This window comes from Oncorhynchus mykiss, chromosome 25 (assembly GCF_013265735.2).
Source record: "Oncorhynchus mykiss isolate Arlee chromosome 25, USDA_OmykA_1.1, whole genome shotgun sequence".
In the NCBI taxonomy this organism is placed as follows: domain Eukaryota; kingdom Metazoa; phylum Chordata; class Actinopteri; order Salmoniformes; family Salmonidae; genus Oncorhynchus; species Oncorhynchus mykiss.
Window position 1 is genome coordinate 14435456 of NC_048589.1, and position 18418 is coordinate 14453873.

The following is an 18418-nucleotide window of genomic DNA, read 5'->3' on the forward strand; positions in this document are numbered from 1 at the left end:
CCGTCTACATGGTCAATGCAGCAATGTTGACGACAACGATGTTGTTTCCACTTTGATCTTAATATAAATCCACAAGCGTTCTATGATTACAATATTAGTTTGTGTCTCTTACATCTGCAAACAGCTAGTTTTGTATTTTCTTAACAAGTTAAGCTAAATTGTGTTCGCCACTAATGCTAATAAAAGTACTGAGTCAGAGCAAACGTAGCTAGCTAATACAGCCTGATACCAGTACTGTTACAGGCTTAAATCAGCATGTTGTTTGTGCAACAGTATCTTCTAAATTAAAGAGAAATACGTGAAGCATGAATATGTTGGCTATATGAATAAAGATTTAATGTAGCCAAAGATTATAGGGTCCCCTAGGGTAGGAACCAAAGTGATGTTCAGTGTTTCCTGTCACAATAATTCGTCCATGGCATTTTCATTCGTTGTCATGTCAAACACTGTATTCAAAGTGCCCACTTATTTATGTTCTAACTATAGAATGTTTATTATAATTCTATTTCCTTAATTCCAAAAGTTAATGCAAGTGTTTTGATCTAAATCGCAATTGCAACATTTGGTTAAAAATAAGGTGTAGTATTTTTGCCCATATAGTGGCAGTGTGGAAATGATCTCAATTGAGTGCTGGGAATTATTTTAGGTTGAATTGAATGGTATAAAACAATCAGAATGGAGATAGACCCATTGAAATAATTTAGAATATATGTGTTGCCACCCTAGGGTCTTGCACTACTCAAAGCAAATTTTAGAACTTTTATTAATCAAAAACATAAAATACCGTCAAATTTTTAAAATACCATGATATTATATTTTGGCCATATTGCCCAGCCCTACTTCCTTTGGCGGTACTCATGAGAGCCAGTTTCATCATAGCACTTTCTGGTTTTTGCGACTGCACATGAAGAAATGTTCTTAATGTTTCGTATTGACTGACCTTCATGTCTTAAAGTAATGATGGACTGTCGGTTCTCTTTGCTTATTTGAGCTCTTTTTGCCATAATATGGACTTGGTCTTTTACTAAATAGGAATATCTTCTGTATACCCCACTGACCTTGTCACAACACAACTGATTGGCTCAAACGCATTAAGAAGGAAATCATTTGCACAAATAAACTTTTAACAAGGAATGCACCGATATGACATTTTTGGCCGATACCGATATCCAATATTTTCCTTGCCCAAAAACCCCCCGATACTGATATAAAAAAGAAATTGCAGCCAAAAGTTACTTTGTTGGCATTTATGAATGACCCCATTACCAGTAAAACATAATTAAAACCTATTTCATCATACATGTCAAGCAATGAAGTTTCAGGTCTGTCTGTCCGTGGCATCTCTTCCTCGGTGCGTACTGTCACTGTGTCCGTTTCCATCTTGTCCGGCTGTGTCTACCATTTCACGTAAACCCTGTTTCTTGTCTGCATCGAAGTAGCGGGCCTTGTACCTAGCAAGAATGCCACCGACTCGCTTGTTCACAGCCTCGAGTACTTTTGCCAGTTTTAACCCCATGGTCTGTGTCGGCAGTTTTGTTGAGCAGGCGTTTCAATGCCATGACTGAGGGTATCACGTCTGCTGCAAACGCAGTTGATGAGCTTATTTCTCGAGTCAGTTGTTCGAATGGCACTAGGAGTGTGTTCATGTTTCAAACATGTTCTCAAATGCCATTGAAATGGCAGCAGCGGTATGAGAACCAGCACATTCTTGAGCATGCAATATGGCTTTCCTCAGTACGAAATCCTTGTCGACCCACTATGCTGTCAGACTCGGCATGCTCATGGCGCTGACATCGCTGGTCCAAATGTCAGTTGTGAAGCTAATAGCAGTAACGCAATTAGCTCATAGATGTGTGTTTCAGCATTACTGTATAACTCCGGTAGTGCAACATCTGAAAAATAGCTCCTACTTGGTAGTGTGTTTACCGGGGCTCGAGGTGTCGGCGAAAGCCAACATCATCCACAACAGAGAACGGTTGATTGTTAAAGGAATGAATTTCCCTTATCTTAGCATTAATGGATTTAGCCTTTAATTTGTCTCGCTAAAATGTTCTTAGTCTTTCAAATGACTGCTCGACTTGAATTTGTTTAGTTGTTGGAAGTGTGAGCTTGGTATTTTTCTGCTTTGTTCTGTGTAGCGCTGTATTTTTGTGTGGCATCATTACGTTAGATAGGTATGCACATCAGCGTTAAACTAGACATTGGGCCAATGTTGGCATTTTTAGGTAATATCATCCGATTACGATATGCTTACCGATTTTTTTTTTTATTTATTTATTTTTAAATGTATTTATATATTTATTTTTTAAAATTTATTTTTGTTATTTTTTTTTATATATAGTGCATCCCTACTGTTAATTGAAATGCATTCCAGGTGACTACCTCATGAAGCTGGTTGAGAGAATGCCAAAAGGGTGGCTATTTGAAGAATCTCAAATAAAATATATTTTGAATTTTTTTTTTTTAAATAACTTGTTGAATTGTAGCATGGGAGTCACTTGGTCACATCTGAAACATGTTGAATGTGGCATGGTTTGTCACATGCTTGTAAACAGTGTAGACTAACAGTGAAATGCTTACTAGAAGGTAGCATCTGAAATACAAAATGTACAAATTACCTCTAGTTGCAGAACATCTCTTTTTGAAATAATATTTTTGAACCTGAAATTGATACTTACAATGCAAATTCCTTCACCTCCAGTGTCTATTGCAGACTCACAAGTTGACAGTTACCCTGTGGATAATGCAGTGACGGAGAGTCAGTGAAACAATTCCACTCAAGAATAAATAAGGGGCTAGCCAGTTCTATCAAAGACAGCCAACCCTCACTAAGTCTAGCTAAGGTAGCTAGCTAGCAAGCAACACATTGGTTGGCTAGCCAAGAACATTTTAACAATAGCTTTGGTAATTACGTTATATCTAATACATACATGACATTAACTCTACTGGACTCAACTTTAATTTTCTAAATAATTCTTACCTTGGTCAGTCACACTGCATATTGGTGTCAAGCTAGGTAGCTAGCTGTGTTAGCAAGCTCGATGAAAATATATTCAGCTGTAAGCAAGGTTCTTCTTCCTCTGTCACCCACCAGGTTAAAAATGTTTTAAATGTAAAAGAAAATGCCATTATCCACGAGCTTTTTTAGTGGTGCTCTTCTCCTTCTGAAGAGTAATTGTCAGTTGGAAGCGGGGCTTGAGGCACGCATTTCAAACTGTGATTGACAGCTCAGGAAATAAATATTTACAGATATCTTTTCAAAATAAACAATGTTTTTTTTATGTTTTATACTTAGTGGTACCTCAATAGGTGCAGAATGTGTTTTCAACTACAACTCAATGATCCAACTTTTGCATGTAAAATGTCACTCTGGGAACCTAATGCTAAGGTACCAGAAGTCAATCTAGAATCAACATTGTCGTCAGGGTAGAGAAGGTTGTGAGGTGTTTGTTTTTAAACATATTTGATAAATACACTTCCCCCAATATAATTTATTGAAATATATTCCAGTCTATAATTTTTCTGCATGGGTGACCTACCCTAATAAAGCCAGTGCAGCTTTAACCCTAACCCTAGGATATGCTATTGAAGTGTGTTTCCCACACCCGACACCTGTGCAATTACAGCTGCTGATGTGAAATGCCATGCTGCTCCTCTGGCTATATTGATCCCTGTGTCTAGGTCAGATAACATTTCAGGTCTGTCGGAGTCTTTAGAAAGCAGCTATGAACATAATACTCAGCTATGCAATGGTATACATTATGTTACTGCATTCTAACACGCTCTGTAGATCTGTTTTAATTTCTCTTCATGGGCTCTTATAGCCGAGCAGTTTGCATACACAAGGATATATCATTAGTTATTGCTGACATGAACATTCCGAAAGTGTGTTAGATTTCTAATGAGAGAAATATCCAATATACTTTAAGCTCCACTCCTTGGAGGCTGACTGACTACATGCTGCTCTCTCATCTGCTCTCACTGTGGTGTTCAGGGTTCCTCCTCTACATGTCATAAAACTGGTTCTGCCTGGCCCCCTGTCAACACACACACACACACACACACAGAGAGAAATAATTCCATCTAGACACCATTGCCTTAGAGCAATCAAAAAACGATACATACCTTGGACCAAACATCAGCGCCACAGGCAACTTCCACAAAGCTGTGAACGATCTGAGAAGGCAGAAGGAACATAAAATTTGACATACCAATTAAGCTCTGGCAAAAAATACTTAAATCAGTTATAGAACCCATTGCCCTTCATGGTTGTGAGACCTGGGGTCTGCTCACCAACCAAGAATTCGCAAAATGCGACAAACACAATTGAGACCTACATGCAAAAATATCCTCTGTGTACAAGATAAAACACCAAATAATGCATGCATGCAGAGCAGAATTAGGACGATACCCGCTAATGATCCAAATCCAGAAAATATTTGTTAAATTCTACAACCACCTAAAATTAAGCAATTCCCAAACCTTCCATAATAAAGCCATCAACAACAGGAGATGAACCTGGAGAAGAGTCCTCTAAGCAAGCTGTTCACAAACAGAGCCCCAGCACAGCAACACAATTATACCCAACCAAATACAGAGCGAACAAAAATAATTATTTCCAATGTGTCAAGTAATTAACAAAAAGAACAGAGCAAACTAGAATGCTATTTGGCCCTAAACAGAGAGTACTGACCCAAACTTAAGGAAAGCTTTGACTATGTGCAGACTCTGAGCATAGCCTTGCTATTGAGAAAGGCCGCCGTAGGCAACCCTAGCTCTCAAGAGAAGACCGGCTATGTGCACACTGCCCACAAAATGAGGTGGAAACTGAGCTGCACTTCCTAACCTCCTGCCAAATCTATCACCATATTAGAGACACACATTTCCCTTAGATTACACAGACCCACAAAGAATTTGAAAACAAATCCAATTTTGATAAACTCATCTATTGGGTTAGCAATCACAGCAGCAAGATATGTGACCTGTTGCCACAAGAAAAGGGCAACCAGTGAAGAACAAACACCATTGCAAATACAACCTATATGTATGTTTTATTTATTTTACCTTTTGTACTTTTAACTATTTGCACATCATTACAACACATATGACATTTGAAATGTCTTTATTCTTTTGTGAGTGTAATGTTTACTGTTTCATTTTGTATTGTTATTTATTTCACTTGCTTAGGTTTACATTGACAAAGTTTCCCATGCCAGTAAAGCCCCTTCAATTGAAATCAAATTGAAATAGAGAGGGGAGAGGGACAGAGTGCCTGGCCATTTTAGTAGGCTACAGGACACTGTCCTCCCCAGTGCAAGTATCTGTCATCCCTGTCTATCTATTCACAGAGAGGCCTGTTTGTGTGTGTGTATAATGGACCACTGATTACAGTAATGCTGGTGATGGGAGACAATGACACACTGGCAATAACACAGCCATGCAGAGAGACACAGCTCCAGCCTGAGAAGGAGTGTGTGTGCATGTATGTAGAGAGAGGATTCTCTCTGCTCTCTACTGGTGCAGCTGTGAGTTCCATAGCTGGCTCTGGGTTTTGTTTGTGACTCTGTCAAACCATTTGTGGAATGCCACTTGTCATTAAAAGTGCTTGAGATGTTTTTTTGGCTTCATAGAGGCGTCAAACTCTTCAAACAACAAGACGCTGTCAGTGACACACAAACAATTTGGTCGCCTGGCTGCAGTCTTGGTTTGAAGTAATCTACTGAGTAGATTGTCATTATGCAGCAGTCAATATATGTGATGACTCCTCACCCTTTGGGAACATGTTTATTATTACTGTTGTGACTAGGGCTGTGGCGGTTTCGTCAGCCGGTGATTGTCAACCAAATAACTGTCGGTCTCACGGTGATTGACTGTTAATTAACATAAACACATTTAGCATCTTCTGGCTTCCACATATGGCCTACAAGACATTTTAAAAAGTCCATGTAAGGTAATATAGCCTACACCTTCCACAATAAATCCATCATTTTATTTTAGACAGATCTAACGAAGCATGATATGAAGAAAATGTAGTCTATTTCAGAAAAGAATAGCGTACTCTGATGTTGTCCTGGTGTGGCTATGCCAAATGGCTGTGGGCTACACTATTTTATATAGCAGATGAGATTTGCTTATAATTCCACTGCATTATTTTATATTATGAAGAATACAATTGAACAAAGCTGAATAAAATCTAAATATTTTCTCCAACCGATTGAAGGGAGAGCGCACATGCGGCTATTCTGTGTTGAGCGGTTAACAAAGAAATAGGTAGTCCTATATGCTTAATTTAGAGTTCATGTAATTTCAGTTCTAAAAACGTTGAGCTATAGGTTTTTATTTTTAATACATGATGAAACTAATGATTTTGAAAGGTCACTTGAAAGGCATGAGCTCTGCTTTGTTTTAGTTTTTTGCGCAGGCTGTACACACTTCAATAGTCTCTCATTCACAATTTGACAAGCACTTGATAATGACTCGAATTTCACAGCGGCATCCGCTTTGTGTCTGTAATGCACCCTACAAAAATCCATGCCTTTTGTGGCCCGGAGTGCTGCGTTGTGCAGTATTGCTGCGTTGTGCAGTATTGCTGCGTTGTGCAGTATTGCTGCGTTGTGCAGTATTGCTGCGTTGTGCAGTATTGCTGCGTTGTGCAGTATTGCTGCGCAATCCGAAGCGTCTCTCACTCACGTGGCTCTCCGTCACGTGATCTGGTCTTTCTCACAGGCTACAAGTTAAGACAGACACATCGGGGATGCAACTGTGCACGTCCTTCTCAATGCCGAGGTGCACATAAAAGATTTTGGAAGAACTGTCCACGTTTACAAACAAGATGAGTAGGCCTAACGAACAACAAAAGCACTAGCCTTTTATCCCCCATAGTACAAAAGCCAACCTATTCTGTTAGAAATAAATATTCCTAACAGTCTGGGACAGTTGTGTGATTTGATGGATCCCAAATTAATACAACCACTAGCATAATTTTTGTTGTATTTGTTCAGTTAAGAACAAATTCTTATTTTCAATGACTGCCTAGGAACAGTGGGTTAACTGCCTGTTCAGGGGCAGGCACATTTGTACCTTGTCAGCTCGGGGATTTGAACTCGCAACCTTCCGGTTACTAGTCCAACACTAACCACTAGGCTACCCTGCCGCAACAGCCCTAGTTGTGACTCGTTTTAGTGACGTTTGTTGTGAACACACTGGAAACAAATCAGCAGCATTAACAGCAGGCCCTAGATTACTATTTTCCTGTCTGTGCATGGCCAACCACAGAGGTTTACTTGTGTTGCTGACTTGTAATGATATGCTTGGTCAAGTCTGTCATCAGACTTTTTCTTTATTTAACCCCCCCCCCCGGGTTGGCTCAGCTGCCTGCCTGCCCGCCACCCTGCCTGCCACCCAGACCTACTTTAAAGGAATGTTTGGAAGCCTCCAATAGGCGTGGTGTAGTAAGTATAGGATGCTGACAGACCAACAGTGAGTTTGTACAGTACCAGTCAAAAGTTTGCACACCTACTCATTCAAGTTTTTTATTTTTTTTTATTCATTTTTATATATATATATATATATAACTTTTTTTTTCTTTACCCCTACATTGTAGAATGATAGTGAAGACATCAACTATGAAATAACATATGTAATAATCAAAAAGAAAATAAACAAATCAAAATATATTTGAGCCACCCACAGGCCACGTAGGATGTCATTTAGCCAAGGTGCGTCTTGTTTCCTCACTGAGCAAGTAAAACAGCTGGTTAGGAAATGTAGGCGCCAACAGGAGGTAAATGGAGGAATCTCCGGAAAGGCTGTCTGTCTGGACTCAAGACTGTTGTGTACAGTAACCTGAGTTTAAGGTCTTCTGTAAAAGTGAGACAATAGGTTATATTTAAATGTCACATTAATCAAATATAAGACATGGCCCATGAGAATAATCACAATCACAACTCATACAGTAGTCCTGAGGATAGTGATGATGAATCATTTTATCAGTCATGTTAAGGGTGTATCCCATCCTTTTAGGACTCCTTTATCCTAAATCTGTCCGGTTAGTCACATGTCTAGCTTTAACTTTGTGCCATTAGAAAATGTTTGTCCTGGAGACAAAATACTTTATACCTAACTGTCTGTTAGACATACAATACTGGTCCTATGTGTTTCGTTCACACCCTCTGCTGTCTGGGTGGGGACAAAGACGCAGAGGAGCTTGACAAAACAAGCTTTGAGTCTAAGTGGTATATATTTTGGCTCTTGTTGCCATCATTGGAATAGAGCAGTCTTATTCACAGATGCTTGTTCTGTATCGTCTTATGGTGTGAGTTTAATTGGAGAGCAGAATCTCTGAATAGTATGGAACACACTAGAACTCTGCAAGGGTCCTCTTATTCTATGGAATGACATCATTGCTATATCATCCACCCTTGAGGATAGTTTGACATTTTAGTCTCTTTTGAAGGAAGTAGGCAATTACAGAAAGACTTGACCTACTTTCCAACCTAAACTTGAAGCTTATTTTGTTGGCGTCATCTATGTGTCCAATCATCTATTTAACAAAATGTTAGACAGTGGAAGAATGCGCTCTCTCTCTCTCTCTCTCTCTGGTGTCATGTCTGTGCAGGGCTGTGTTTCCTGCTTTAGCGTGTGTTGCCACCCCCCCCCCCCCCCCCAGTGAAAAGTGAGCCCTCTGTTAACCCCACCCTCACCTTGACCTCTGACTTGCATACCTGTCACTACCCTGTCCCTCCGTGTTGGACCTTTTACAGGTTATAAGGTATTGAGATCAGAAATGCTGTAAAAGTGATAGGCTTACTGTACTGTACATGCAGAAGTTTATTAGGAAATCATTTTGAGCTAGAATTTGTGAACTATATTGAATTAAATTCTACTGAACATCTTGATTTGATAACAGCTGTCCACAATAAATAATTTCCGGCTTTACTCCCATCAACAAAAAATGAACTTATTTTTAGGCTAAATTAGCCTAGTTTTTCTTGGTGAAATCTGGCTTTCAAACAATGAAAACAACTGCTAAATTTAGACATCCTAATTTGGACAGCTGTTATCAGATGTTCAGTAGAGTTGAACCTCGTAGCTGTTAACCCCTTCTTCCTGGTTATTTGGAAAATAAGGACATGCATGAGTGATCAGAGGGAGTTTAAGCTACAGTAGCAGATTACTGACTCACTCTAAATCAATCAACAGGTTACAAAGTGCTTGAGCAGCATTGACGCCTGACTGAAGCGATATAGACGTAATGATGGTAATGATTAACTACCAGGGTTTTCCTTCTCCATTCCCATGGTGTGAAGCTTCCAGCTCCACCATGTTTACTTACACAAAATCACTGACCGTAATGGTGTCAGTGGATACAATAACCCTGCTCTGACACACGCACATCATATTAACTGTTTGTTAATATGGACGTTTTGTATCTTGATTTTTTTAATTTTGTCTGCATTAGATGCTCAGACAAAAGAGCCACAATGCTCCTCTACCCTTCTGGTGTGACTAACATGGAATTAACAGAGTGTTGTTGGTTTACCATCGGCTGTGGGTAATGCAGTGCCAAATGCCACAGTAATGATGTATCAGTGCTAAGCTACTTTCATAAGTGTATATCATATTACATTTTTCCATGTATTAATGTTCATGTATACCATGTGACCTTACCAGGCAAAAGTCTAGTTAGGCTATAACTTGGCCAACTCGGTAAACACTGCTGCAGATGATGCATCTGAACATTCGTCTATGCTTAGCTAATTGAATAAGTGGACAGTATCATAGCACGCTATGTTAACATTCCATATGTCTGTTTCCTCCAGGGAAATGTGTGGGTGTAGAGGACTACCACCAGGCTGCTGAGTGAACCTTTATGCCCAGAAAACAGCACCCAGTATGGACATCATGGAAGAATTCCCTCTCCCACCTCCTGAAAGTAAGTAATGCCAACATCCTCCTCCTCTCTTCCCCTCTCTCTGACTCAATCTCTCCCAGCATATATATATATATATATATATATATATATATATATATATATATATATATATATATACACACATACACATACACACACACTTTTGTGTGTGGACACTCCTTCAAATTAGTGGATTTGGCTATTTCAGCAACACCCATTGCTGACAGGTGTATAAAATCTCGCACACAGCCATGCAATCTCCATAGACAAACATTTGCAGTAGAATGGCCTTACTGATGAGCTCTAACTTCATGGGATGCCACCTTTCCAAATAGTCAGTTCGTCAAATTTCGGCCCTGCTACAAGTGGAAACCCCTAGGAGCAACAAGGCTCAGCCATGAAGTGGTAGGCCACACAAGCTCACAGAATGGGACCGCCGATTGCCGAAAAATCGTCTGTCCTCGGTTGCAACACTCACTGCCCCTGGAAGCAACTTCAGCACAATAACTGTTTGTTGGGAACTTCAGAAAATGGGTTTCCATGGCCGAGCAGCCGCACACTAGTCTAAGATTACCATGCGCAATGCCAAGCGCAGGAAGGAGTGATGTAAAGCTTGCCACCATTGGACTCTGGAGCAGTGGAAACGTGTTCTCTGGAGTGATGAATCACACTTCACCATCATCCACCATCTGGCCGTCCAACAGACGACTCTGGGTTTGGCAGATGTTTGGCAGGATGCCCCAATGCGTAGTGCCAACTGTAAAGCTTGGTGGAGGAAGAATAATGGTCTTGAGCTGTTTTTCACGTTCGGCCTGGGCCTCTGAGTCCCAGTGAAGGGAATTCTTAACACTACTGCAGACAATGACATTCTAAATGATTCTGTACATCCAACTTTGTGGCAACAGTTTAGGGAAGGCCCTTTCCTGTTTCAGCATGACAATGCCCCCTTGCACAAAGCAAGATTCATACAGAAATGGTTTGTCGAGATTGGTATGGAAAAACTTGACTGGCCTGCACAGACCTGACCTCAACCACATCGAACACTTTCCGATGAATATTGAACGCTGACTGCGAGCCAGGCCTAATCACCCAACATAAGTGCCCAACACCTCACTAATGCTCTTGTGGCTGTATGGAAGCAAGTCCCCGCAGCAATGTCCCAACATCTAGTGGAAAGCCTATAGCCGCAAAGGGGGACCAACTCCATATTAATTTTGGGATGAGATGTTCGACGAGCGGGTGTCCACATGCTTTAGATCACGTAGTGGTGGATGTAGCTCATTGTCCTGACATGGTATCTTTTTTTTCTTTTTTTTGTTTGTTTTTGTAACAGCAAGTGCAGTCTATTGTAATGTTTTAGCAACATTAACTAACAGGTCTCCAAAGGGTGTTTCAGCTCATGGTGATGGCCATCTAGGTATTCTATGGATTTATTCTGGTCGTGTTGATGAAGTAATAGGTTTGAAACGTCTGTTTTGGTGGACACACTGATGGTCAGCTCAGCTCCCACAGTGCCTTTCAAGATGGACATAGCAGAGTGTGCAAACAACACATTCCTCTCCTCCTCCGCTGCTCTGGATCTTGTGGGCCACGAAACGAAGGAGTGAGGAGGAGAAATGTGCCACGACTGCGAAGAGCAGACAATGTGCGTCAGTATCCAAGCCCGGGCTGAATACTGCAGCATCACACACACACACACCCCTCGGAAGGGAACAGGCCATATAAATCCCTCAGTTGCCTTGTTGCCGTGGCGATGCTGGAGCACATCGTAAGCCAATGACTCATTGAGCAGAGCAGTGTGGCAGACAGGAGAGGAGGGGAGGCACAGGAACAGAATCCATATTGTGGTTATGAATTAACAATGGGTGCTGGGGACAGGCCTAGTGTGTGTGCTGACTAGAGACGATTGAGAAGACTGCAAGCACGCACATTCTCACAGAGCCAAATTATTGAATGGGCAATTGATGTGAATCATCTGTTCAACTTTTAATGCAATCCCTCTTACATCACATCCAGCTCTGCTTTACTTGGCCCTGCCTGTGCTTCAGAGAGTAGACATGAAGAATGTTAGAATGAACATTCATCCCATGGCTCAGCAGTGATACAGACATCTTCAGCAGCGGCTAGCTTTTCCCTATCTGTCTAACTGGTCCAACACAGCTGTTCATTACCACGGCTGGAAACGGCTGATTTAAATCTCTTTCCAGCTTTTCTCTCCTAATGTTCTGCTCTAGCGCTTTCACTGACGTTTAGTTTTGTAGTTTGCATAAAGGTCAGGGGTCACAGAGGCCATAGTGTTAGTCATGGGCCATTGTCATAACACCAAACTGAGGTATTTGACACTACCTGTCAATCATAATGGTGATTTAGACTAGAGTGGTCATCGTGCTGTGGAACATCAAAGCTTTTGGGTCCCTGAGACATTGGTCTGTTTACTATGTATCAGAACCACTTTGGGGAAGGACTTATTTAACAGGTAGTTTAATCCTGCGGGGTTAGTAACTAACCTCTTTGGCGCAAGCGTGCCGCTAGCGACCCACCTCAAGAACATCCGGTGAAATTGCAGAGCGCCAAATTCATAATACAGAAATAATCTTTAAGCCGACGTATAACACTTGTATTTTTATGATTGTTTATTATGATTAACTTCTTGTTAATCCAGCCGCTTTGTCAGATTTCAAAAAGGCTTTACGGCAAAAACATACCATGCAATTATCTTAGGACAGCGCACCGCTGACAAAAGAATACAAACATTTTCAAACCAAGTGGAGGAGTCACAAAGTCAGAAATGGCGATAAAGGTCTTTAAGATCTTCATCTGGTTGCAGTCACAAGAGTCCCAGCTACACAATAAATGTTTGTTTTGTTCGATAAAGTCCGTCTATATCCCAAGATCTCCATTTTGTTGGCGCGTTTTGTTCAGTAATCCACTAGCTCAAAGGCGGTCAAAACATGCAGACGAATACATCCTAATAGTAATGGTGAAGTTCGTTGAAACATGTCAAACGATGTTTATAATTAATCCTCATGTCGTCAATTGTCTAAATAATCAATATTTAAACCAGACAATAGCGTATTCAATAGAAAGGAAAAACAACGAAGGGCGCGCACACGGTCACGCGCGCAAACCAGTACTGACTGAGTACCTCAGTCCACTGACAGAAAGGTCTCCTTCATTTTTCAGAAAACAAGCCTGAAACAATGTCTAAAGACTGACATCTAGTGGAAGCCATAGGAACTGCAATCTGAGTCCAGACCCATTAGATACTCAATAGGCATTCAATTGAAAACCACCCACATCAAAAGAATCCCACTTTCTGGATGGATTTTTCTCCGTTTTTCGCCTGCCATATGTTATTCTGTTATTCTGTTATACACAGACATTATTTTAACAGTTTTGGAAACTTTAGCCTAACTGTCTAAACTTTTCTATCCAAATCTACCAATTATATGCATATCCTAGCTTCTGGGCCTGAGTAACAGGCAATTTACTTTGGGCACGCTTGTCATCCAGATGTCAAAATACTACCCCCAAGCCCAACGAAGCTAACGAGTTGTGTAAGTGATGCGGTTGATGGTTAGTGGGCCTAACCTCTAGCTTGAGTAAGTAAGGCTAAGTTGCTATTAACCAGTGTTTGTTGTAACGGCTGTATAAACGTCAGCTCAGAGTCAGACAGGAAGTACTTAGCCAGGACAGGAAACATAACTGATATAAATGAGGGTCAAGAAGAACAAGGTATAGGCCTATACTGAGAAAGCTGAGTAGAAAATCTTCTAATTTAAAAAATGCAAAGTGGGAAATTAAGAGTTGTAACCTCTGATTTGGTTATTCAGGAAATTGGGCCAGACATTTTTCACACTTTCTTAGTAGGAACAGGATATGAGAGTTCACTTTGTAGGTTAACCTAGTCATGGGGAAGCCTGAATCTGGATAGGACAGTGTTTGTACTGGGACTGAGTGACATGAGGAATCTGTGGTATGTTTAAGAGCAGAGGCATGCCAGTTTCTGTTAGAAACTCAGCTCGGACCAGGGAGGTAAAGTAGCAGTTTCAGATGGGGTTGTGACCTCCCTAAACTGGAGCTACTGCCTCCCATAGGGGAACTGTGGTATAGGACTCTGGATCCAATAGGAAGCCCATGGACTTAGACTCTTGTGGAGAGAAAGGGAAGTTTGAATGGGCTGAATACAGAGCATTCCTTTCATCTATTCCACCAGATGCGTTATGTCACCGTCTGTGAATTATTATGACCAGCATTCCGGCAGGCATTTTGATGTTATGTCTTTTTCTTTTCACACCTTACCGCCTTTTCATCAACCCTTTACACCCCTTCCTCTTTATCTGTCCTACTTCACCTCCTTTGTTCAGTATGGCAGGTCCTCACCCGTCCGCTGTCAGAAAGTACCAGAGATGTGCTCTCACAATGCCTGTCGATTTAATTTGAGATTTTTTTTTTGGTTCTTCTACACCTTACAATGGTGTCAGTCAGTCTGTCCTCAATCTGTCACATGTTCAGTTGAACAAACCTACTGTGACTAACCCAACACACAACCCTCCCAATGGAACCTCCTCCACCGTAGCAGTGAAAAGAACAATAAACTGTATAGAGAGAGCAGGTTGCCCCCAACCCAAAACACCATGTCACTTTAAGAGTACTCCTCTGAATGAGGTCTACAATGACATTAACATTCCATATACACCCTCAGCAGTTTAGGTCAGAGAGGGAAAGCCACCTCTCCATAGTGTTTTATAGACGGCATTCCTTCAGTTTTATTTAACTAGGCAAGTCGATTACGAACACATTTTTATTTACAATGACGGCCTACTGTTCACCCTCATACTATTGTAGCTGAGTCGGGCCCTATTCATACAGGGATGCCTAGGCCTGTTCTGGAACACAAGTGCTACATCTCAATAGTATAAAGTGACTTCCGTTCCTCATTTCCATTTCTTCATCCACACCGATCTGAAAGGAGAGGAAGCCATTTTGGACTGTTGAGATACAGCCTAGCAAGAATGGGAAAGACGGTGGTTTTCCTGGTCACTGCGGGTGTGACAACTCTGTTTCCTGTTCGCCTAATTGCATTGTGGGAAGATAATTTGTTATTTGCCTCCTGTGTGTCAGTTAGTCATTGGTTTCTTTGAACAGAAAGTAGCAGGTACATTTTTTTACTCTGTCATTATTTGATTTTTTTTGCAAAACCTTTTTAACTATTGTGCACAACCTCTAATGTTCCCATAACATCCCCATAACGTTCCCATAATGTTCCATGTTCAACTTGAACTTGCAGGGCTTGTTTTAGGCTGATATCTGATGTTCTCTTGGATCAATACCCAAACGTTAGTTCATTAAATAAATTGACAACATTGTAATTGTCTTACGTTTGGATTGAATTGGAGCAATTATATTAAACTTCCTGTTTTTTTTTTTTTTTTATTGCATGAGTTTGATTTTAGTATATAATTTAGCTAGAGTTATATTGAAAACATAGACCCACCCTTTTGCTAATTACAAACCTGCATTTTGGTGGAGTGATTTATATTTAACTTGGTACTATGTTTTGAACTTGTGACGCTCTTTGAGTGTAATTATTCAACTTAAATTGTTCTACTTCCATGTGTCTCATGTTCTTACTCTTTTTCCACATTTTGTTACAGCCTGAAATTTTCAAAATGCTTTCAAATTAATGACTGAAGACATTTTAGATTTTCATCTTTAATTAAGCACTAAATCCCTCTTTTATGGCAGGCCTTAACAAGTCCAGGAGTAAAAATGTGCTTAACAGGTCACCATAATAATCACCCTGTGTGAAATAATCATTTTAACATGATTTTTTAACGACTGCCTCATCTCTGTACCCCACACACACACACTTATCTTTAAGGTCCCTCAGTCGAGAAGTGCATTTCAAACACAGATTCAACCCCAAAGACCAGGGAGGTTTTCCAATGCGTGGCAAAGAACAGCATATATTGGTAGAAAATAAAACAAGCCGACATTGAATCATCCTTTGAGCATGGTGAAGTTATTAATTACAGTTTGGATGGTGTCAATACACCTAGTCACTACAAAGATACAGGCATCCTTCCTAACTCAGTTGCCGGAGAGGAAGGACACCGCTCAGGGATTTCACCTTGAGGACAATGGTGACTTTAAAACAGTTAGATTTGAATGGCTGTGATAGTAGAAAACTGAAAATGCGTCAACATTGTAGTTACTCCACAATACTAACCTAATTGACAGAATGAAAACAATTCCAAAACATTAATTCTGTTTTCAACAAGGTGCTAAAGTAATACTGCAAAACATGTTTTGTCCTGAATACAAAGTGTTATGTTTGGGGTAAATTCAATACAACACATTACTGAGTACAACTCTCCATATTTTCAAGCGAAGTGGTGGCTGCATCATGTTTTGGGTATGCTTGTAATCGGACTGGAGAGTTTTTCAGGATACAAAAGAAACGGAATGGAACCAAACACAGGCAAAATCCTCGAGGAAAACCTGGTTGTCTGCTTTCTACCAGACAGACACGGGGAGATTTTAATTCACCTTTCACCAGGACAATAACATAAAACACAAGGCTAAATCTATACAGGAGTTGCTTACCAATAAGACAGTGAATGCTCTGGGTGAGTTAGATTTTCAAGCAGATTTAAATCAAAACTATGCAATGCCTGGAAAATGGTTGTCTAGCAATGATCAACAGCCAATTTGACAGAGCGTGAATTTAAACAAATAAATGGGTAAATGTTGCACAATCTTAGACTTACGCAGAAAGACTCTCAGCTGTAATCGCTGCTGAAGGTGATTCTAACATGTATTGACTCAAGGGGTTAAATTTATCTAATCAAGATTATATTAGTGTTTTAATTTTGTATTAATAGTACAGAGTATTTTATGTGGATTGTTAATTTTTTAAAACCATTTTAGTCCCACTTTGTAACACAACAAAATGTGGAAAGTCCAGGGGTATCAATACTTTCTGAAGGCACTGTATACGTGAGCTGTGTTGATCTGACTCTCTCCCTCTCTCCTCTCTTAGTGTTGGTGGATGATGTGCCCTATGCGGATGAAGAAGAGGGGGAGCAGTTTGAATTTGATGACAGTGGGGATGAGGTCCCTGAGGCAGACCGGCTGCCCCCCGCCCCTCTGGCCCCTGACTACGGGGCCCAGGCCAATGGTGTGGCCCCCCACCCAGAGCCAGAAGGAGCAGACCCCGAACACCACCTAGAGGGGCAGCCCTCAAACCCAGACCTCCCGACAGCGACTGTGGACCCAACTACTGCTACAGTTGCAACATCACTTCCAGTTCCAGCTACCATGGCCACAACAGACTCAGCAGTTGTGGCTGCAGCAGAAGGGGAAAAGGCTTCAACAGTCCCAGTCCCAGCTGACCAAGACAGTGACCTACCCCCTCCTCCCCGTTCAGAGGACTCCTCTCCTGTAGGAACAGACTCTGTTGGTTAGTGGAAACAACCGTTCAGTGTTCCTCTTTAGGACCTGGAGCTCTGAAGATGGGCTCTCTTTTTGTCTCGCCGTAGACCAAATATACACAAATAATGTACCTCCAAAAGCATATCATAGCTCCACACTCAGTGGGTGCTGTACAGTAGAGGGTGTCATGCAATCCATCAGCGCATGTTGTGACTATTGCCTCCACATGTTATATAACCTCATTCTGGCACATGCTCCATGTCCGGCAGGGATAGACGATAGCACCGCCCATCTCTCTCCTGACCCCTGGAATCGCTGGCTGCAGGGGGACTCCTGGAATTCATTAAAAATAATATATTCCATTTAGAAGACTCTTTATCTAAAGCGACTTACAGTCATGCGCGGATTAAGTTTTACGTATGGGTGGTCCCGGGAATCGAACCCACTACGCTGGCGTTACAAGCGCCATGCTCTCTCTACCAACTGAGTTACAAAGGACCCACACACAGTTTGACACTAGCAGGATACCACTGCTCTCTTGCTCATCCTCTTGCTAACACGTACATTCCATGCTCTTGCCTCTCTAGCAGTCATAGCATACGTTCTATGTCTCTCCCCCTCTGACACCTACAGCCCAGTCCAATTGATAGTCCAGGCCCCTCTCCATTGGCTGTTCAGTAGTGTTTGCCCTTCAGCATATCTATCTGTACACTCTTAGGAAAAAGGGGTTCCAAAAAGGTTATTCGACTGTTCCGATTTGGTCAACCCGTTTGGGTTCCAGGTAGAAGCTTCTGGGGGAAAAGTTCTACAGGTGTAACCCAATAGGGTTACACCTGGATATTGGGTTACACCTGGAATCAAAAGGGGGAAACCTAGTCAGTTGCACAACTAAATACATTCAACTGAAATGTGTCTTCTGCATTTAAGTCAACCCCTCTGAATCAGAGAGGCGTGGGGGGGGCTGCCTTAATCAACATCGGCACCCAGGGAGCAGTTGTTGGGGGTTAACAACCTTGCTCAAGGGCAGAACAGCAGATTTCGCCACCTTGCCGGCTCGGGGATTCAAAC

At 41.3% G+C, this 18418-nt stretch overlaps 1 protein-coding gene across 4 annotated transcripts in view; it reads left to right on the plus strand.

Moving 5' to 3' along the window:
- LOC110505397 (rho guanine nucleotide exchange factor 10) overlaps nucleotides 1-18418 on the plus strand; it is a 92065-nt gene that overhangs the window by 5726 nt on the left and 67921 nt on the right. For all 4 annotated transcript variants that reach the window (XM_021584588.2, XM_021584589.2, XM_021584590.2 and 1 more), the window contains exons 2-3: nucleotides 9822-9934; nucleotides 16959-17378. In XM_021584588.2, coding sequence (XP_021440263.2) covers nucleotides 9895-9934; nucleotides 16959-17378 — 460 coding nt within the window. In that variant the 5' untranslated portion in view covers nucleotides 9822-9894. The remainder of the gene's footprint in view (nucleotides 1-9821; nucleotides 9935-16958; nucleotides 17379-18418) is intronic.